This window comes from Polypterus senegalus, chromosome 15, assembly GCF_016835505.1.
Source record: "Polypterus senegalus isolate Bchr_013 chromosome 15, ASM1683550v1, whole genome shotgun sequence".
Taxonomy (NCBI): domain Eukaryota; kingdom Metazoa; phylum Chordata; class Cladistia; order Polypteriformes; family Polypteridae; genus Polypterus; species Polypterus senegalus.
The window spans coordinates 127,142,250-127,160,950 of record NC_053168.1 but is presented as its reverse complement, the minus strand read 5'-3'; the positions used below and the strand labels follow the sequence as shown (position 1 = coordinate 127,160,950).

Below are 18,701 nucleotides of genomic sequence, written 5' to 3'. Positions count from 1 at the left end.
AACTTCTGGTGCAACACTCTGTACTTTAGTTTGATACATTAATTATACTTTATTTATATTTACATGATTACTTTTATACGTGCTCTAAGTGTAACGTGCTCTTGTCTGTTGTTAAGTTGTAACATAAGTAATTTCCTTCGGGATTAATAAAGTTTTCTGATTCTGAAATGGAGCCTTAATAATTAACTGTGGTTGATCTTTTACTATTAACGTCTCCTGTAGACTGCAGCAGAAACGTCTTTGTATAAAATTGTTTGGAAAACTTCAGGTGTTTCTGCTATTAAAAAAAATAAAAATAATGTAAGCATTGCAGGGTGGCTTCTGGGAGGACCTACCAAGCAATAAATATGGCACGGCGTTCCTGTATGTGGCGAATATTTACAACAAAGTCCTTCGCACTTATGTAATGTCCTTTAGCGTGTTTAGTCACTTATTTTTTTAACCCGTGTCTGTTCAACAAGTGTCTCGTCCTAATCTGCTTTTGCCTTTCGCTTTGCAAAATTGTGAAGATAACAATTAATATACCCAAGGAGGAACGGACATAAGAGCAATGGGAACAGCAACTAGCAGACGAAAAAAAAAAATATTATATATATGTTTTTGTAATTACAAATGAACAAAATTATGCAGTTAAGCATTAATAAAGTATCTATCTATCTATCTATCTATCTATCTATCTATCTATCTATCTATCTATCTATCTATCTATCTATTATATAGTGCCTTTCATTACTTACTATCTATCTATCTATCTATCTATCTATCTATCTATCTATCTATCTATCTATCTAATCCTGCCAACTACGCTATCTATCTATCTATCTATCTATCTATCTATCTATCTATCTATCTATCTATCTATGCGCATCAATAGGTGAACATTCAGGCTCGTCAGAGATAAGCACTACCATTCCGGGACACAAGGGGGCAATGCTGCTCTTTGTATTTCTTCATTTTCCACTCAAAGTTCAGAAAAGACACCCAGTCAGGGAAAGAGACTCCGCCCCTTCCTGTCCGCACCCCAAATGGTGGCATCGCATTTGCAAAGAGCAGACTGCCAGATGGAGCCCCGAGTGTTTCTACATCTCTCTCTGCTTTTTTATTCTTGTTTCTGCCATTGTGTGCCTGTTTATGATAGCTTGCTGGCACTGATATTGAAACGGGCGACTTGGTTCGCGGATCCTCCCTGCATGCAGTTTGGATGTTCTCCCGTGTCTGCGTGGGTTTCTTCCCACAGTCCAAAGACATGCAGGTTAGGTGAATTGGCGATCTTAAATTGTCCCTGGTATGTGCTTGGTGTGTGTGTGCCCTGCAGTGAGCTGCCGCCCTGCCCGGGGTTTGTTTCCTGCCTTGCGCCCTGTGTTGGCTGGGATTGGCTCCAGCAGACCCCCATGATCCTGTAGCTAGGATATAGCGGGTTGGATGATAGATGGATGGACTTGGTTTGCACCCCATTTCTTTTCTGGACCTGTGTGTTGACAGCTATATATATTCAGAACACGTAATCATGACAGTGAAACACCAAGTCAGTGAATCTTCAGGGGTATCAGTCTGTCCAGTTAGGAAGCACACGAGATTGTGAATCAACTTGACCAGCTTTGGTGCAAATGAAAGTGACAACAGGTGACCTGGAGTGTCAACAGCAAGACACCCCCAAACAGGGAATGGTGGCTACCGGACCATTGCTCTCTCCTTATCCTTCCTGACTGATTCTTCTCTAGCTTTGCGTTTTGCTCATGTTCTTGTCATGACTGGTAGCATGAGGTGGTACCTGTAGCCCACAGGTAGTCCAGCTCCTCCAGGATGGCACATCCATACATGCCATTGCAAGAAGGTCTGCTGTGTCTCCTAGCACAGTCTCAAGACCATGGAGGAGATACCAGGAGATGGGCCATTACACAAAGAGAGCTGGACAGGGCCGTAGAAAGGCTTCAGCTCAGTGGTAGGGCTGATATCTTCTCCTTTGTGTGATGAGGAACAGAAGGTGGAATGCCAGAGTCTTACAAAATGACTTCCAGTTTGCTACTAGTGTGCACATTTCTGACCAAACTGTTACAAGCAGACTCCATGAGGCTGGCACGAGGGCCCAACGTCCTCTAGTAGGACACTTATGCTCACAGCTCATTACTGTGCAGCTCGATTAGCATTCGCCAGAGGATACACAATTGGCAGCTCTGTCATTGGTGCCCTGTTCTCTTCACAGATGACAGCAGGTTCACACTGAATACACGTGACCAACGTGAAGGAGTCTGGAGATGCCATGGTGAACGTTACACAGCCAGCAATGACTGTTTTGGTGGTGGGTCAGTGATGACCTGGAGAGGCCTGTCCCTGAATGGTCACACAGACCTCCACATGCTAGGCAACGGTATCCTGACTGACAGACCTTATGCTGCCTCAGTAGGCTCTGGGTTTCTACTGGTGCAGGACAATGCCCGGCCACACATGGCCTGAGTGTTTAGGTAGTTCCTGGCTGATGAGGGCAATGAGTTCCATGCGACAATTATAATGACCTCATAAACCTCCATCTACATCTACTCTACCTGTTTGTATAAAACGCTAAGCGTTGTGTTTGTCTGTCCCGTGATTCCTCTGATACATTTTCTTATTCAGTGATCTTCTGCATTTGATCCCGCAACACATCTACTCCCTCTCCCCCCATCCTCTTCAACACTTCACCCAGTCCCATTGCCATCCCATTCTTCCTTCTTCTCCATGCTTCAAAACTTCCTCCCTCCTTATTCTTGGAATTAGTCCTTCACTCGATGCCCATATTTTACCCTTGGATTTTCGTCGTTCAACAGCTTTCCTCCTATTCTTGAGCTGAGGCCACACTGTGCTCATCTTTTTAATCTGCTTTGTCGAACTGAAACCCTTCCCTGCCCTGTTCCTATCTTTCGCTATTCTAAAAATCGTTCCCTTTCCATTTTGTGCTTCCAGTTTGTCATCCACCGCCTCTAACTAACCCTAGCCCTAACCTTAACCCCAAGCCCGTGTTTTTGCTCTCAACCCCTGCCCTCTTTGCCTTCTGATTTGTCTGCCTAAACATTTCTTTATCTCCTTCCCTCCTTGATTGTTACCACAACTTCTTCACCTTTATCATGACCTGCCCATCTCTTTGTCCCCAGGTAGTCTCCTCCCTGTCGTCCTACTCAGCTCCTCTTCATTTAACTCTCAACACGACTTTACTCTTCCTCTTCCTCTCCCAGTGCCCCTCCGCCCTCTCACTTGACTGTAATTCCTAAGCCCTTCCTCTTTTAATCTCCACCGTTTTATCCTTTGACCAGCGTGTAGTTTACAGAACCCATCGTGATACAAACAGAAGGCTAATCGCTTTGTGCTGAGATAAATTGCTATGACTTCATTTAATCTCTTGAACTGCTCACATGGCATTTATGTTACAAATATTGAAACATCTCAGATATTCCTTTGTTAGTGTAAAGGGTGTAAAGTGGCACCCTCAGTATTTTGAGCTGCTCTGTTTTTTTTTTAATATATTCCAGTTTTTTGGCCTCAGTTTCTAAAAAAGAGGCTCCATTGTAAGTTTGACATCCATTATTTATATCCATTTCTTTCAACAGGTTCTGTTGCTACAGCCTGCCGTGACCCCGGTGTTCCAATGAACGGTAGTCGAAATGGAGATGGGCGAGAACCCGGTGACACCGTTACATTTCAGTGTGATCCTGGTTATGAGCTTCAAGGAGAAATGAAAATTACCTGCATTCAGGTGGAAAATCGATATTACTGGCAGCCCAGTCCTCCGGTTTGCATAGGTATGTTAAATTTATTACAGCAATGTAAAGACGGGGGAGATGATGTGCTGTGTGAACCACCGAATCTCTCCCACACGTGTGTTGGGTTTGTGTCTTTGATTTAAATTAGTTTTGTACGTACTGAAGTTCAGCATGGAGTCCGATATCACTTCCAACTAATGCTTACACAGCTAATGAATTTATTTTATGTGCCTTTAACGTAGCCTTTTGTATTGCCGTTGTTCACTGTGTGGCCAGTAGGGGCCGCCACAGAGCACCAAACCCCTAGACACAACTACCAGTGATGCAGTCCTGGGTCAATAAAAGGCTTTTTATTCACACACACGGTGTACGTTTTACAGACTTCCTTTTCCAATTGCCCAGCACAAACTGATCATTACTTTTTCCTATATGTTCCTTTGCGTTCTCTTACACTCCTCCCAGTCCAGGGCTGCCTATCCCTCTTCTATCTCCAACTGCCCAGGTCAAGTGGATGGCTTTCTTTTATAGCCTGACCCAAGAGTACTTCTATTGCCCCTGGAAAACACTTCTAGGTCATGCAGGACCACGACGGTCCTTACGGTGTCAATATCTGACAGCTCTGTCTGGTGGCCTCCACAGAACTCAATTGGGTATCCCCATGGGACCACAACTCCCATGCTACCCTGTGGGTATCCATACTGGAGATCACCAGATGGCAAACTGCCACCCAGAGTATGGTGGTGCACTCTAGCCATACTAAGCAGTTACCCACTTTCCCACCATTCCTGGCTGTCAACTCCATCCAGTTTGTCCTTTTGTGGCTGCTAGGAGGCCAGCCCTGGTGGAGCTGCTGCTGCTGTGTTCTTCTGCAATCGCATCCTGGTGCGGAAGGGGAGAATTGCAGTTCCCTTGCTGACCTTCTTTATCAGGCCAAGTAGGGGGTCAGGGTCCATCCCATCTGGAATGCCAATCCGTCCCTCACAATTGTAAGAAGAGAGGTTTACATGCCAGAGCAGTAACCCCCTTTAATGTGAAACAAAGGTCCATCATCCATCAGTAAAGCTTTTGTTCTATAAGGTCTGTCTTTGATGGGAGCAGGGTCCAAACTGAATGGCAACTTCCAGTGGATTGTTTTCTAAAATAAGTGCAGAAGTGAGCAGAAGTGACATCAAGGTTCACCTGAAATTTTGTCCTCCACTCTAGGCAATCATTGACTGTGTTTCACTCTCAACCATAACCCATCCTTTTTAACCTGACCAGAGTCAATGAAGCGTTCCTGTGGTTTGTGTGTCTGACATTAATTAAACAATAATATGGCGTTGTTTATCTGAAAAGGTGATTGTGTTGGGATGTTACAAGTAAAGTCACCTAACGTCATTTAAACTGAGGTGTTAGAGCTAAGCAGGTGGGTGATGCCATCTCTAAGGCAGAAGATGAACAGCCTTACAGGAGCTACTTTTAACATCATTATGATTTACACGTTTATCTCATGCCATTATCATTGTTTGCTCAGTTTAAAGGAGGCCGGATGTAGAGGGAGTGCGCTCCTACAAGTACCCGGGGGTCCACATCGATGATAAACTGGACTTGTCTTGTAATACAGAGGAAATTTAGAAGAAAGGGCAAAGCAGGCGGATTATTCTTAGGACACTTTTAATGTAAGTTGTGACATCCTTCACATCTTCTGCAAGTCTGTGATGGATGGCTGGTGTGGTGTGGCGGGCTGGTAAAATCACTTCGAGAGATGCCCACCAAATAAACAAGCCAATTAAAAGGACAGGCTCAGTTTTATGATGTATTCTGGACCCTCTGAAGGCAGAAGAGGAAGGGAGAGGAGAATGAAGACAAAAACTGAGTGTATTTATGAAAAATGCTGCACGTCCTCTCTATGAGACAACATCAGTCAGCAAATCAATTTACCGCAGGATTAATAAAGTTGGTCTGATTCAGCAGAAGTGTGACAAGAAACAAGACTGGGGGCCTTTTATACTAACAGCAATACGTATGAATAACACCTCACTGGGGCTGGGACCTGCCAACTATACCAAAGAAATACTTTCTATCTATCTATCTATCTATCTATCTATCTATCTATCTATCTATCTATCTATCTATCTATCTATCTATCTATCTATCTATCTATCTATCTATCTATCTATCTATCATTATATAATGCCTTTCACTCTATCTATCTATCTATCTATCTATCTATCTATCTATCTATCTATCTATCTATCTAATCCTGTGTGAAATATGACGGCCTGGACACACACAGACGGACACGGTTTCAATCATCACCCACGTTTATTTACAGTTTCTTACAAAGTGCACCGCCACCAAACCCCCAGTTCCCCGAAGTCAATAAGCACAGTCTTCGTCACACAAACACTCAGGCCTCTCCTCGTCTCCTCTGCCACGACCTTTTCCTCCTCCTCACCCGACTCCAACCTTGATTGCAGGGCGGCGGCTCCTTAAGTATGTGGCTGATTGCCGACCACACCCAGCCACCTGTGACACCTGCCAACTACACCAAATAGTATTTATTTGGTGTAGTTGGCAGGATAAAATAGATAGTATAGATCGATCTATCTATCTATCTATCTATCTATCTATCTATCTATCTATCTATCTATCTATCTATCTATCTATCTATCTATCTATCTATCTATCTATCTATCTCTCACTTTGCATGACTGTAAATCACTGCGCATGTCAGATTTAGTGATTATCTTCCTACCTTCCAGTACCGTCATGCTGGAGATTTCAGCTGCAGAGGAAAAGAAGACGTCCATATTTTTTCTCTACAGAACTTCACATCCGAGACTTCTGTAATGAGAGACAGACAGAGACGTCAAACAGTTTTGGGGATCCACTCCGTATACTTAACAGTTCTCAAACAGAGCAGCCACAAAAGACTGTGTCCAGTCTGAAGAGGTTGGGTTTTTATTGAGGAAGGGGAGGAAGAGGTGTGCGTGTCTATTGCATTGCTGGAAGTGACGTCAGAGTCTGACTGTAGTTGTAGTCTGGAAGCAGAGTCTGTGGAAGACCTAAATGCAGAATTAGATTGGCTTCCCTTTCAGAGGTCTGTTGGGAAGGAGACAGGGCATTAGTGCACCAGGTCAGCTCTTGTCACCAACATACACCATCCAGTTAAGGCCACTGACTGTCTCCTTTGCACACACACGTGTGTGACACTATGAATGTGCTGCTATCCAAAAAGAGCAAATCTGAGGGCAGATTAGTTAAACTTTGCAAAACACGCCATATTCCCCATTCTTGAGCTCCTTTAACACATCAGGATTACATTTTTTTTGAGATGAATCGTATCTGTATTTTGTTCAAGATACAAATCCCTGCACAAATAAGTCAAATATTATCATAAATGAGCCAGGTGAACCAGAAAAGTTGAAGCATATGGCTTTAATAAAACTAATCATCAAGCCAACTGCCTGTGAGCTTTGGAAAAACAAAGATAATGAAACGCTTTACATCTGCTAATTGAAACATCAAAACAGAAGGAATGTGCAGTCCCAGTGTTGATTATTAGCACCAACGCACTGCCAAGAGTTAATGGATCACTCGAGCGCTCATCACTTTGTCAGTTTCTGCAAAGCCATTGGCTCTTTATGATGGATGGAGGTGTGGGTGACATTGACTGTTGACACTAAACCGGCTGGGTGTGAAAGGAGACACACTTTCTTGTTTTTCAGTCACAACATCCACACTTGACGTGGTCTGCTCTTGTTGACCAAATTACGATAGAACTTCATCTGGCTTTATTTACAGAAGCTCAATAAATAATTAAACAGAAAGAAACTAAAATGAAAGAAAACATCTGACTTGGCAGTCAAACTCACAGGTGTATTGCTGGTGGTTTGAATGAGCCTCCATAATTTCTTGACCCACTTCTGCTGAAAGTCCTCCGTTTTTGTGTGCTATGGAGAGGATGTGCAGCGTTATTCATAATGGCACTCGGTTTGGTCTTCATTCTCTCTTTTGCTATGACCTCCAGGGTGTCCACAGTGCATCCCATAACTCGGCCTGCCCTTTTAATGAGCTTGTTGATTCAGTGTGCCTCTCGTGAAGTGACGTTACCAGCCCGGCACACCACACTGACCATCACAGAGTTATAGAAGACGTGAAGAAGGTCACCACTCACAGAGCTTGCTCTGCCCTTTCTTCTCTAGTTCCTCTGTGCTATAAGAGCAGTCCAGCCTGCCATTGATGTGGATCCCCAAGTACTTGTAGAAGTGCACCACCTCCACATCAGCTCCCTGAATGGTGATCAGACATAGAGGCTCTTTGGTGCAATGAATGTTAATGAGCAGTTCCTTGGCTTTGCTGATATCAAGATGCAGACAATTCTCAAAGCCCTCCCCTGACTGCTCTCCTCTGTCTCATCCCCTTTGATAGACCCCATACGTCATCTGGGAATTTCTGCAAGTGACCTGACCTCCTGTTATATTTCTAGTCCGAGGTGTACAGATGGAAGAGAAAAGCAGACAGGCCTGGTCCTGGTGGTGCTCCAGTGTTACTCACACAGTCCTTCAGTCTCACACACACTGGGGTCTGCCTGACAGAGAGCCCATCATCCAGGACACCACAGGCTCACCCATCTGCATATCTCTGAGCTAACCCCTTAACAGGGGTGGCTGGATGGCATTGAAGAACCTGGAGAAATTAAAAGACAGAGTCCTCACAGAGCTCCAAATAGAAATAGATGGATAGACTTAGCGTATTTGGCACAGATAGATAGATAGCGTAGTTGGCAGGATTAGATAGACAGATAGATATGAAATGCACCATACAATAACTAGATATCTTATAAAGGCACTATATAACAGATAGATTGTGTGGGCCTCCAGGGGGTGTACCAGCCACCCTACCCAACACAGAGAAGCACAGACACAAGTGCAAGTCTGGCCTCTGGAGTAGTGGCTGCTGACCCCTTGGCACCCTGAAGTGCTCCAGGTACTCGTTGACCCAGTGCTTGGCAGCACTTCTGGGTGTGGCAGGGATGCTGCAATTAAGGGCTCTGCAGCACCCCAGGGACCCTCTAGCAGTGTCCATGGCCCTAGTAGGGAGAAGCTTTTAAACTCTAAACCTGTGGTCGTACAGTATGCCAGGATGGATACCGTCTACTGTCACAGGGCTGGTAGTGCCCAGGACACTGGATCTCCTCTGATCCTTCAGCTACTGGGCCATCCCAGCTGGGCAAGGGTTCCGGCCATGTGTCACAATAGATAGGTAGATAGACTTAGCATAGTTGGCAGGATCTAGGCACAATATAATAGATCTAAATTTGATAGAAACACACTATATAATAGATGGATAGAAATGAAATGCTCTATATAATAGATACATAGAGAGACTGATGATATGTAAGGCACTATATAATTAATAGATAGATAGATGTAGTAGGCAGGATAAGATAGATAGTGTAGTTGGCAGGATTAGATAGATAAATATAGTAGGCAGGATAAGATAGATAGATAGTGTAGTTGGCAGGGATGGATAGATAGATAGATAGACTTAGCGTAGTTGGCAGGATCTAGGCACAATATAATGGATCTAAATTTGATAGAAACACACTATATAATAGATGGATAGAAATAAAATGCTCTATATAATAGATACATGGAGAGAGTGATGATATGTAAGGCACTATATAATGAATAGACAGATATAGTAGGCAGGATAAGATAGATAGATGATTAAACAAATCATGTAAACATTCATATTTTCAAACTTTACTTTTTGATCGTTAATAATTTGTCTTAATGGAGTTCTCTGACCTGCTCCTTGGACGGCTTTTCATTTTCTATAAACTTGAGCCGGCCTGCAGTGGCACCAAACATGAGACGGTTTGCTGAACTACCACTTGCTCTTACCAAGCAGACATTTTATTCGTGTTTGATTAAACTTGTCATTAGTACTTTAGATTTGTAGCCCAGTAATTTACTTTTCCCTGTTTTTCTGTTTTTTTTTTGCAGCTCCTTGTGGTGGGAATTTGACCGGATCTTCTGGCTTCATTCTTTCCCCAAACTTCCCGCACCCGTATCCTCACAGTAAAGACTGCGACTGGACGATAATTGTGAACTCGGACTACGTCATATCCCTCGCCTTCATCAGGTACCTGCCGCCCATTTGCAGATTTTTCCCAAAGAGTTTGTATCCCGACCTCAGTGTCGTTTTCCTCGTGTCAGAGTAAATGAGCACAGCGTTCTTTTGCTGGCTTTTAATATAATTATCATGAACTAATTGGTTGCTGACTGACAGCTACGGTAGCTAAATTAAAACGACACATCTGCTTATCAAATATTAATTAGTATTTTTTCGACTTTTGTTTCCTATTATCTCTCATTAGCCACGAGTAGCAGATCAGGTTCAGTGAAGTATGGCCGTCTAATCTAACCCAGAGCATCTTTCTGTAAAGTGGCGCACTTTTGTATCCTGAAGGGCAGTCGCTCTGCATAAATGCAGGATAATTGAAAACAAAAATGATTGTATCACTAATGTGCTGAAAGTGCTGTAAAGTCTTATAAGCGGTCACTGAAATCACGTGCCGTGTTTTTAAAACAAGATAAGAACGAATGAAAAGGCGACCACCTTTAATGAATACACACGTGGGGAGTATCTTGGTCCCGTGCAGGTGACTGAGATGCCATTGTGGTTTGTTACTGAGCTCAGGTGTTTAAGAAATGTCGCATTTTGTCTTCAGTCTGCTGACCCTCAGAGGAGGACAAAGACAAACACGAGAAGAGTTGATCTGACAGAATGGGGTTGCAAGAATGCGGCTATCAGTTTAATGGAAAATGTTACAGTCGAGTCAACACAAAGGGTGGTCTTCACTGCATCCTTAAGGACTTGAACTCCATGGGAATGTGAACTGTGCGTAAGCTCTACACATCTGTCCTTCCACGATGACACACAGCGCCTTCAGAACGCCTTCAGACCCGTCACGTGTTGTTCATCAAGCAACACCAAATACCCCAGAGTGACAAAATGAAAATGGCATTGTAGGGCAGAATCCCTCACACAGCCACCCCAGGCCAATTGGCATAATATGAATGTTGTGACTGGTTGAAGCAAACCAGGGATGTCAAAGAAATGATGGGGTTGGGGGGTCCAACTGAGTGACCCCATTTAATCGGACACTTGCCGGTAGGCACTCGGGTCAAAGTGGCTTTAAGAGCCTAAGGTGTCCAGTTTGAGCAGGAGCTCAGTCTCCATTGAAGCTCCAGCTCACAAGGAAGGCCTCCTCCTTTTTATGCTGTCCTGGGTGGAAGGGGCGGAGCCTTCTCCTGGTGGTGTGGGCGGGGCTTGGTGTCATCCTAATACATCTGAACTGCAGTGGAGAGAGAGAGAGAGAGGGGGTGATTACCGCCAGTGCCCCCTTTCGTCCCAAGGTGGTATCATTTACCATTTACCATGTCGCCAGGCATGAATGTGTGGCAATATGCCCACCCCCAAAAAAAGCTAAAGATTATTTCCATGCTGAAAAGAAAAGAAGATAAAAGATGCAACATTTCGGATGTAGGGACTGTGGAACTGAAAAGGAACAGTCTGGTAGGATATTTAGGAGGGGCGTTGTGAGACGCTCCTGTAGAATAAGTTATACGTAGAAATATGGCTTTCTTTATTTGTGGGACATTTCCTTGAGGTTCATTTTGCGTTATATTTCTGGGTCTTTCCCCCCCCCAAGGTACCACAACGTTATTTTGTTATGCATATGGATATCGCATGTGGTGATGCTCCCAGTTGCCAAGTAACGCAGCTTTGGGTGGCACCGTGTCTTACATTATCAGTGTGACTCCTAACTTTAATTACTGGTTGGCATTTAGGCTTTTTGGTGCAAAAAAGTTTCATCTTCTTGGGTTGATCTTGTTTCTGTTTTCATCTCCTTGTCCTGCTCCATTGTTTGGACAGAAAAATGGGAAGGAAAGTCAGTGCAGAATGAAGGAGCAAAGGTGGGACGAGGCTGCCATTAGAGAAGATGAAGAGTTAGGTGATCCTCGAGACCTGGAGAAATGTGCAATCCCAGGCTGAGAAGCTGCTTCTGGTTTCCATTGAGAAGTGTCTTTGAAGCCCTGAGAAAGAACACAAACAGAGAGCTCAAGGTGGACAGCCAGGTGCCATGCCCGTCCGGGACGCCCCTTCGATGTGTATTCAGGGGGAGGAGCCCTGGATGGTGCAGTACCTCCCCCGGATGCTGGATGGCCGCCCCCTGGGTTGGAGTGGTGCCTCAGTCTCTCGCAGGGCTTCATGGGAGATGGAGTTCTCCACAGCCCTGTTGGGGTTTGGGGTGGCCGGCAGGGGGTGCTGCATGGGTCCCTGAGCCAGGCTGGACGAGTCTTCAGCCATGAAGGGAGTATTGTGTGTCTTGTACTTGGGACTGTGCTGTGGCTGGAGGGATTACAGGGAAGACGTGCCCTCCAGCTGATGAAAATAAAAAGTTTATTTTATTTTACGAGAGCCTCCTGTGTAAAATCTGTGTCGGGTCGGGCGCAATATAGCGCCTTTCTTACACCATGAAGGGCTTTGTAAGGTCTTTGATTTTCAATGGCTTAAATGTGTACCTTGAAAAGGCCTGCAAGACGTCTCCCTGTTTCACCTCTGTAGATAGTCGGACATTTCCCACAAGAAATTAGACACTTCAGACTGGCAGGCTGGCAAACTTACCAGAGGGGACTGTTGGTAACCTATTTGCATGTGACACAAGTTATATCTCCAAAGGCTTGGTGGGGAACGTGGCCCTCCTCTGTGAAGTGAGAGGTTTCCTTAGGTTAGGTGGTCGATGGAATGAGACCACCAGAGTTTTAGGAAAAGAACCTCCCGTGGGTGGGCAGACATGTCTGCAAAATGGAGACCCGTGGGTGAGACAGACCAGCAGGATGTGGGTTTCATTAGTGGGGCTCCTCTCAGAGTGGATGTTATGAGGTCTACCCTTGGCTTGATTGAGGGTCCTGTCCACAGAAGGTCATCCTCCATCAAAGAGGAAACTCCTCATTCTGAGTGCTTCAATCCAGAAGTCACCCTCATTACTGCAGAGGTGGACGAGTCTGAGGAACCCTGAAAGTGGTTGAGAGTTTCCAGTGTGCCAGGGATGGAAGAGAAGCTACCTTCTAGAGGTCATGTCATGTGGGAAGCTTTAAGTGGATTGGATTGAATGGCCCGCTCTAGTCCCAATTACTCTAATGTTCTGTGGGAGTCACAAGGTAATGTCACCTAAGCTCTGGGTGGGACGACACTGAAGCACCGGCACATGGGCACAGCAGAAAAATGGTGATTAGGCTGAGGATCAAACCCGACTCCAGGAGTCGAGAAACGACGTTACCAAACCCGTCCTCTCCGTGTAATTCTAACAAAGACAAATACTTGTCAGTCCTTGATGATGATAATAATAATAATAATGATGATAATAATGATAATTCTTCACATTTATATAGCACTCTCCACGCAGGGAAGACCTGAGAAGCGTCTCCTTACTGCGAGGCAGCAGCCAGCACTGCCTCTGATCTCTGCTTAGTTTACTTTATGCAAATATATGACATATGTGTGTATTTTATTTCTTGTGTTCCTTTGCCTTACAGCTTCAGCATTGAGCCAAACTATGATTTTCTCTACATTTATGACGGGCCAGACAGTAACAGCCATTTAATTGGCAGCTTTCAAGACAGCAAGCTCCCAGAAAGAATAGAAAGCAGCTCAAATTCAATGCATTTGGCATTCAGAAGTGATGGCTCCGTAAGCTACACTGGTTTTCATCTCGAATATAAAGGTAAGGCTTGCGTTCCTTTATTCTACCCCTGCCTCTTTTGTCTTTAGTGGAAAAGAAATTCTCACAATGTATAGAAATGTTACTGAGCAGCATCTGAAAACACGGGCCGTGTTGTAAATACGGTGAAGGAAATCCTGGATGGACTGGCGACCTGGCTGGGATGGTTGGTGGACCCTAATAAAATGGATGGGCAGGGGAGGACTGAAAGGAGTAAAATGCTCCCCCACAGTGCCATTTGCTGTGACAAGGACCTGCAGCTCAGTTACATGGCGGAGGTAACCATCCCTCCAATGCTTTAGTCACATTATGCGGATAGCGTCATAAGCTCTCCATTAAAACTAAGATGAAGGTTCAAGGCCCAGGGCTTCGTGAGATTTTATATGACATTTAGACATCCTTTAGTATTTTGTACATACTACATGTATAGAAACGAGCTGTGCTGCCTGTATAGGACGCGTTGAAATGTAAGTACTCAACATTGACCTCAGTGCTAGCGTTTGCGGTGCAGGATCTGTTGGAATGGATTTTGTCATGCATGTAGTAATAAAATGCATTGCATTTGCCATCCAACAGGTGGAGCAACACAAACATCTGTAGAAATAAAATGCATTACTACAAATGTTTGTGATGTACCATCTGTGGATATGACAGATGCAATGCATAGGTCTCTGTTGTATGCCATTTGGTATGGGATTCTTAAAAGCAGTGTTAATGTTTGTGATGTGCCATCTGTTGGAATGACAAATGTGATTCATTATATTACTGCAAATATTTGTGATGTGTCACCTGTTGCAGTAACAAGGGCAATGTATTTTATTACTAAAAATGTTTGTGAGGCACCATCTGTTGGAATGCCAAATGCAGAGCATAGGTCTCTGTTGTATTCCATTTGGTATGAGGTTCTTAAAAATGGTGTTAATGTTTGTGATTTGCCATCTGTTGGAATGACAGGCGCAATGCATATGTTTCTGTTATATGCCACTTGGTATAGGATTCATAAAAGTGGTGTTAATGTCTGTGGTATGCCATCTGTTGAAATTAAAAATGCAATACATTGTATTGCTACAAATATTTGTGATTCGCCATCTGTTGGAATGGCTGAGGCATAGCAACCGGACAGATGCACAGGCACACAAGACATTTGCTCTTTTATTAATGTGGTTGCGTGAGTATAAAGCTGATTCATTTACGTGATTCCATGTGCTTGTCGTGAAATTTTGCTGAATTATGTCACTCGTCTGTGCTTACTAAGATTACACTTTAATGCCAAACAAAATGAGACTCGTTATAATAGATATTTGTTTGATATGCTTGTTTCTCTCACATTCATTGTCTGTTAGCTCTTTAAATGAATCTTCATATTTGCTAGAGTTTAGAATGCCACTATGTCTTTAAAACGCTGAGGAATTTGAATTTGATTCACTGCTCGTCGACAGACGTCCCCAGCGCTGCGCCTGTTTTTTCGCTCAGAGTGCTGGCAACTGAGACTCGGGCTCATCAGCTAAGTGGAGGCGCATTTAATGTGCAGCCTCAGTCCTGCTAAACACAATATGACTGCTACAAATATGAAAATTGAATAAAGAAATACGATGAAGATGGCTGGAGCTGATCTGCGTGGCTTAAATAATGTAATGCGTGTCGGTGAGCTGTAAGCGGACGCCTTTTGTCCCGGCTGCCGGTTCAGTCGCTGCCTGACTGATGTACTGACCTGGGGGTGCTCCGATTGACCCACAGCTTGGCACCAGTTATAAGGCACTATAATGGCCATTAAAGTTAAGGTTCTTGTGTTGTTCTCAATGTGGACATGTGGAGGTCAAAGGCCAGAGGTGATTGGTTGAAGAGGTGTTCTAAAATGGAGGGGATGTGTTCCAGAGGGAGAACGAAGAAGATGTGGTTGGAGATGATGATGGATGATATGAACAGAAAGGATGCCGAGATTTGGGAAGCAACTGGCCAACTGGGTTAAACCGCACAGAGCAGACATTAAGCAAGTGGCAATGATGATGATGATGAGACACGTCCATCCTCCTGTCCAAGGTTATTCTTCTCTGGTGCTGTAATGTCATTAATGAGTAGTACTGGTCACAGCTACACACACACACACACACACAGTCTCACTAGCACATTACAACCTTACTCTGTGGCTTCAAGTACTAATTGATACAATTAAGAAAGTCAAAACACTTTGAAGTGTGACCTTATAAAGAATGTAATAACGCCTACAAATCTCCCTTCAGATTCACATTGTGGAATGGAGGTAAATTTGAAATGAACAATAATGAATATTATCATTACAGCCAAACTCCGAGAATCCTGCTTTGACCCTGGGAATGTAATGAACGGCACGCGATTGGGCAGCGACTACAAACTTGGATCTACGGTCACCTACTACTGCGAAGCGGGTTACGTTCTTCAGGGATACTCCACTCTCACCTGCATAATGAACGATGACGGACGGCCAGGATGGAACAGAGCGTTACCTAGCTGTCAAGGTAAAAGCACCTAAGCAAAAAAAGAGAAACCATTTCCCCAAGGCTCATCCGCTTTAGCACATGGCGGCCTGCTTCCCATTTTAAGCAGTAAGGTCCCACCCAGAGCTGCTGCCCACTGTTGGCATAAACGGGACTGTACTGTCCTTCTCTCAATTCTGCATAGCCTTACCAACTTAATTTGAGGGTCAAGAGCCTGTCTGTAGTACTGCAGTATGGTGTTGTACAGTTTTAGCCATTACGGGTGTAGTTTTTGCTTGACTTGTCACTATGAGGGTCAAGAGCCTAAAACTTGTGCTGTGGTGACTCCTGGGCTGTTGTGGGGTTCCTCCGTGGGCAGCGTAATTTTTGGTGTCACAGAGATGCTCCCAGAGGTCTTCCACCTTAGGCACACTCTGCATTGTCTGGGTTGAGTGCTCCTTAGTGCTGTGTGTCTGTCGATATCGGCACACCAGGGGCTCTCCAATTGTCCATTTGGATCTTAACCTTGCAGTTTGGCATTTGATGTAGCCGTCACCCGCCCTTTGCTACCACTGCCAACTGTCCTTAGCTTAATATACAGCACAGTACAGCACCCTCTGTAGATTTCTACTGGCACCACACCTTACAGTGATGACCATCTAACTTTAATGAACTGCTTATGAGAAGCCAGCAAGAAAAAGAAGTAGAAGAGGAAGAGGAGGAGGGTCTAGACTGAGATCTGCAGGGACCTAATGGCCTCAGGGTCCCTGGCTTGAGAATTTGACTTCTTTACCGTCAAGAGACACACACAAAACTCTGACAGGCAGCATTTTCTTTTGAGAGCGAATGTTAAGGAGACACAGGGTCCTAAGTTTGTACCAATGTTAAGGATTTGTACTCCGCTATAGCAGGTGAAGATGAAGAGAATGAAATCATCATTAGCATTAGCGTAGCCTTTGTGTGAGTTCATTACAATGTTAATCCATTCTTATTTTTCATGCAGCCCCATGTGGAATTCGGTCAACTGGATCTGAGGGAACCGTACTTTCACCAAATTATCCAAGGAATTACAGCGTTGGTCATAGCTGTGACTACTTTATATCGGTACCCCGGGAATTTGGTAAGAATTTATTCTATTTGCTCGAGACATTACCTTTTATTTGATGTCTCTCTGTGTTCCAAAGGCTTTCTTTTCCAGTGCATTGAAATTGCTGACATTGAGCAATAAGTACTCTGTGCAGAACCCTGAGTGAGTCCTGAATGCACTTGTTTACTTTCAAAATAAAAAAATGTGTCCATGTTAAAATTTGTTTAGCAATATGAAATGTGCAAGCTCTTGGCCATTTTACATTAAGTCTGAATTTGTAGATAGATAGATAACATAATTGGCAGGATTAGATAGATAGATACAGTAGGTAGGTAGATTGACAGACATTTTGGTGTAGTTGGCAGGATTAGATAAATAGGTGTGAAAGGCACTATATAATAGATATTTAGATAGACATTTGTGTATTGGTAGGATTAGCTAGATAGATAAACATTTTCGTGTAGTTGGCAGGATTAGATAGACATTTTGGTGTAGTTGGCAGGATTAGATAGACATTTTAACGTAGTTGGTAGGATTAGATAGATAGACATTTTGGTGTAGTTGGCAGGATTAGATAGACATTTTAACGTAGTTGGTAGGATTAGATAGACATTTTGGTGTAGTTGGCAGGATTAGATAAATAGGTGTGAAAGGCACTATATAATAAATACAGTATATAGATAAGACGTCCTGCGGTGGGTTGGCACCCTGCCCAGGATTGGTTCCTGCCTTGTGCCCTGTGTTGGCTTGATTGGCTCCAGCAGACCCCCGTGACCCTATTCGGATTCAGCGGGTTAGAAAATGGATGGATGGATATAGATAAGACATTTTGATGTAGTTGGCAGGATTAGATAGATAGGTAGATAGATATTTTGGTGTAGTTGGCAGGATTAGATAAATAGGTGTGAAAGGCACTATATAATAGATACAGTATATAGATAGACATTTTGATGTAGTTGGCAGGATTAGATAGATAGATAGATAGATAGATAGATAGATAGATAGATAGATAGATAGATAGATAGGCTACGAGTCCTGACATGCCCTGCAGGGATCCATGGTGCTGTATCATCCCAGGGGGGCTCTGTGTGTTTACCCTGCAGTGGGCTGGCGCCCTGTCCATGGTTTGCTCCTGCCTTGTGCCCTATGTTAGCTGTACAGGCTCCGCCAGCCTCCATGACCCTGGACTGAATTAATGACATGACGCTGACCTTTGCTGCTGTAACCATTACAGACTTTTTTCTCGTTCTTTCAATTTGTCTTATGTTGATTGTAAAGCACTTGGAACTTTGTGTCCGTGTGAAAATTAATGTTGTTGTCATAAATATTATTAGGCTTTAAGTGGTTTACATTTTTTAATTGGCCGGTTTTCTGAGAAATGTTAATTATAGATCTTCTTCCTCTGAACTTGGTCTTGTCACTGTGGGTGTAATTGCTGAATTAATTAGTCCGAATAAATGACATTAATGTCGCCGTTTTAATTCCTGCGACCTGGACGTCGTTAGCCGTCACATGCCATCTGCTCGGCTGTGCCCACTTTAGAGTCCTCCATGAAGGACAGCCGGGCGCCCCGCCCCATGACCGTGTGGCGCAGTTCAGAGCGGGAGGTGCCCATGCGCATCTTTCTTGGCAAAACTCCCATTCTCATT

At 44.0% G+C, this 18,701-nt stretch overlaps 1 protein-coding gene across 1 annotated transcript in view; it reads left to right on the top strand.

Moving 5' to 3' along the window:
• csmd3b (CUB and Sushi multiple domains 3b) overlaps nucleotides 1-18,701 on the top strand; it is a 1,150,768-nt gene that overhangs the window by 976,360 nt on the left and 155,707 nt on the right. Inside the window, 5 exon segments of the mRNA XM_039737543.1 lie at nucleotides 3,582-3,773; nucleotides 9,728-9,866; nucleotides 13,328-13,515; nucleotides 15,813-16,007; nucleotides 16,969-17,085. Of these exon segments, the coding sequence (XP_039593477.1) occupies nucleotides 3,582-3,773; nucleotides 9,728-9,866; nucleotides 13,328-13,515; nucleotides 15,813-16,007; nucleotides 16,969-17,085 (831 nt within the window).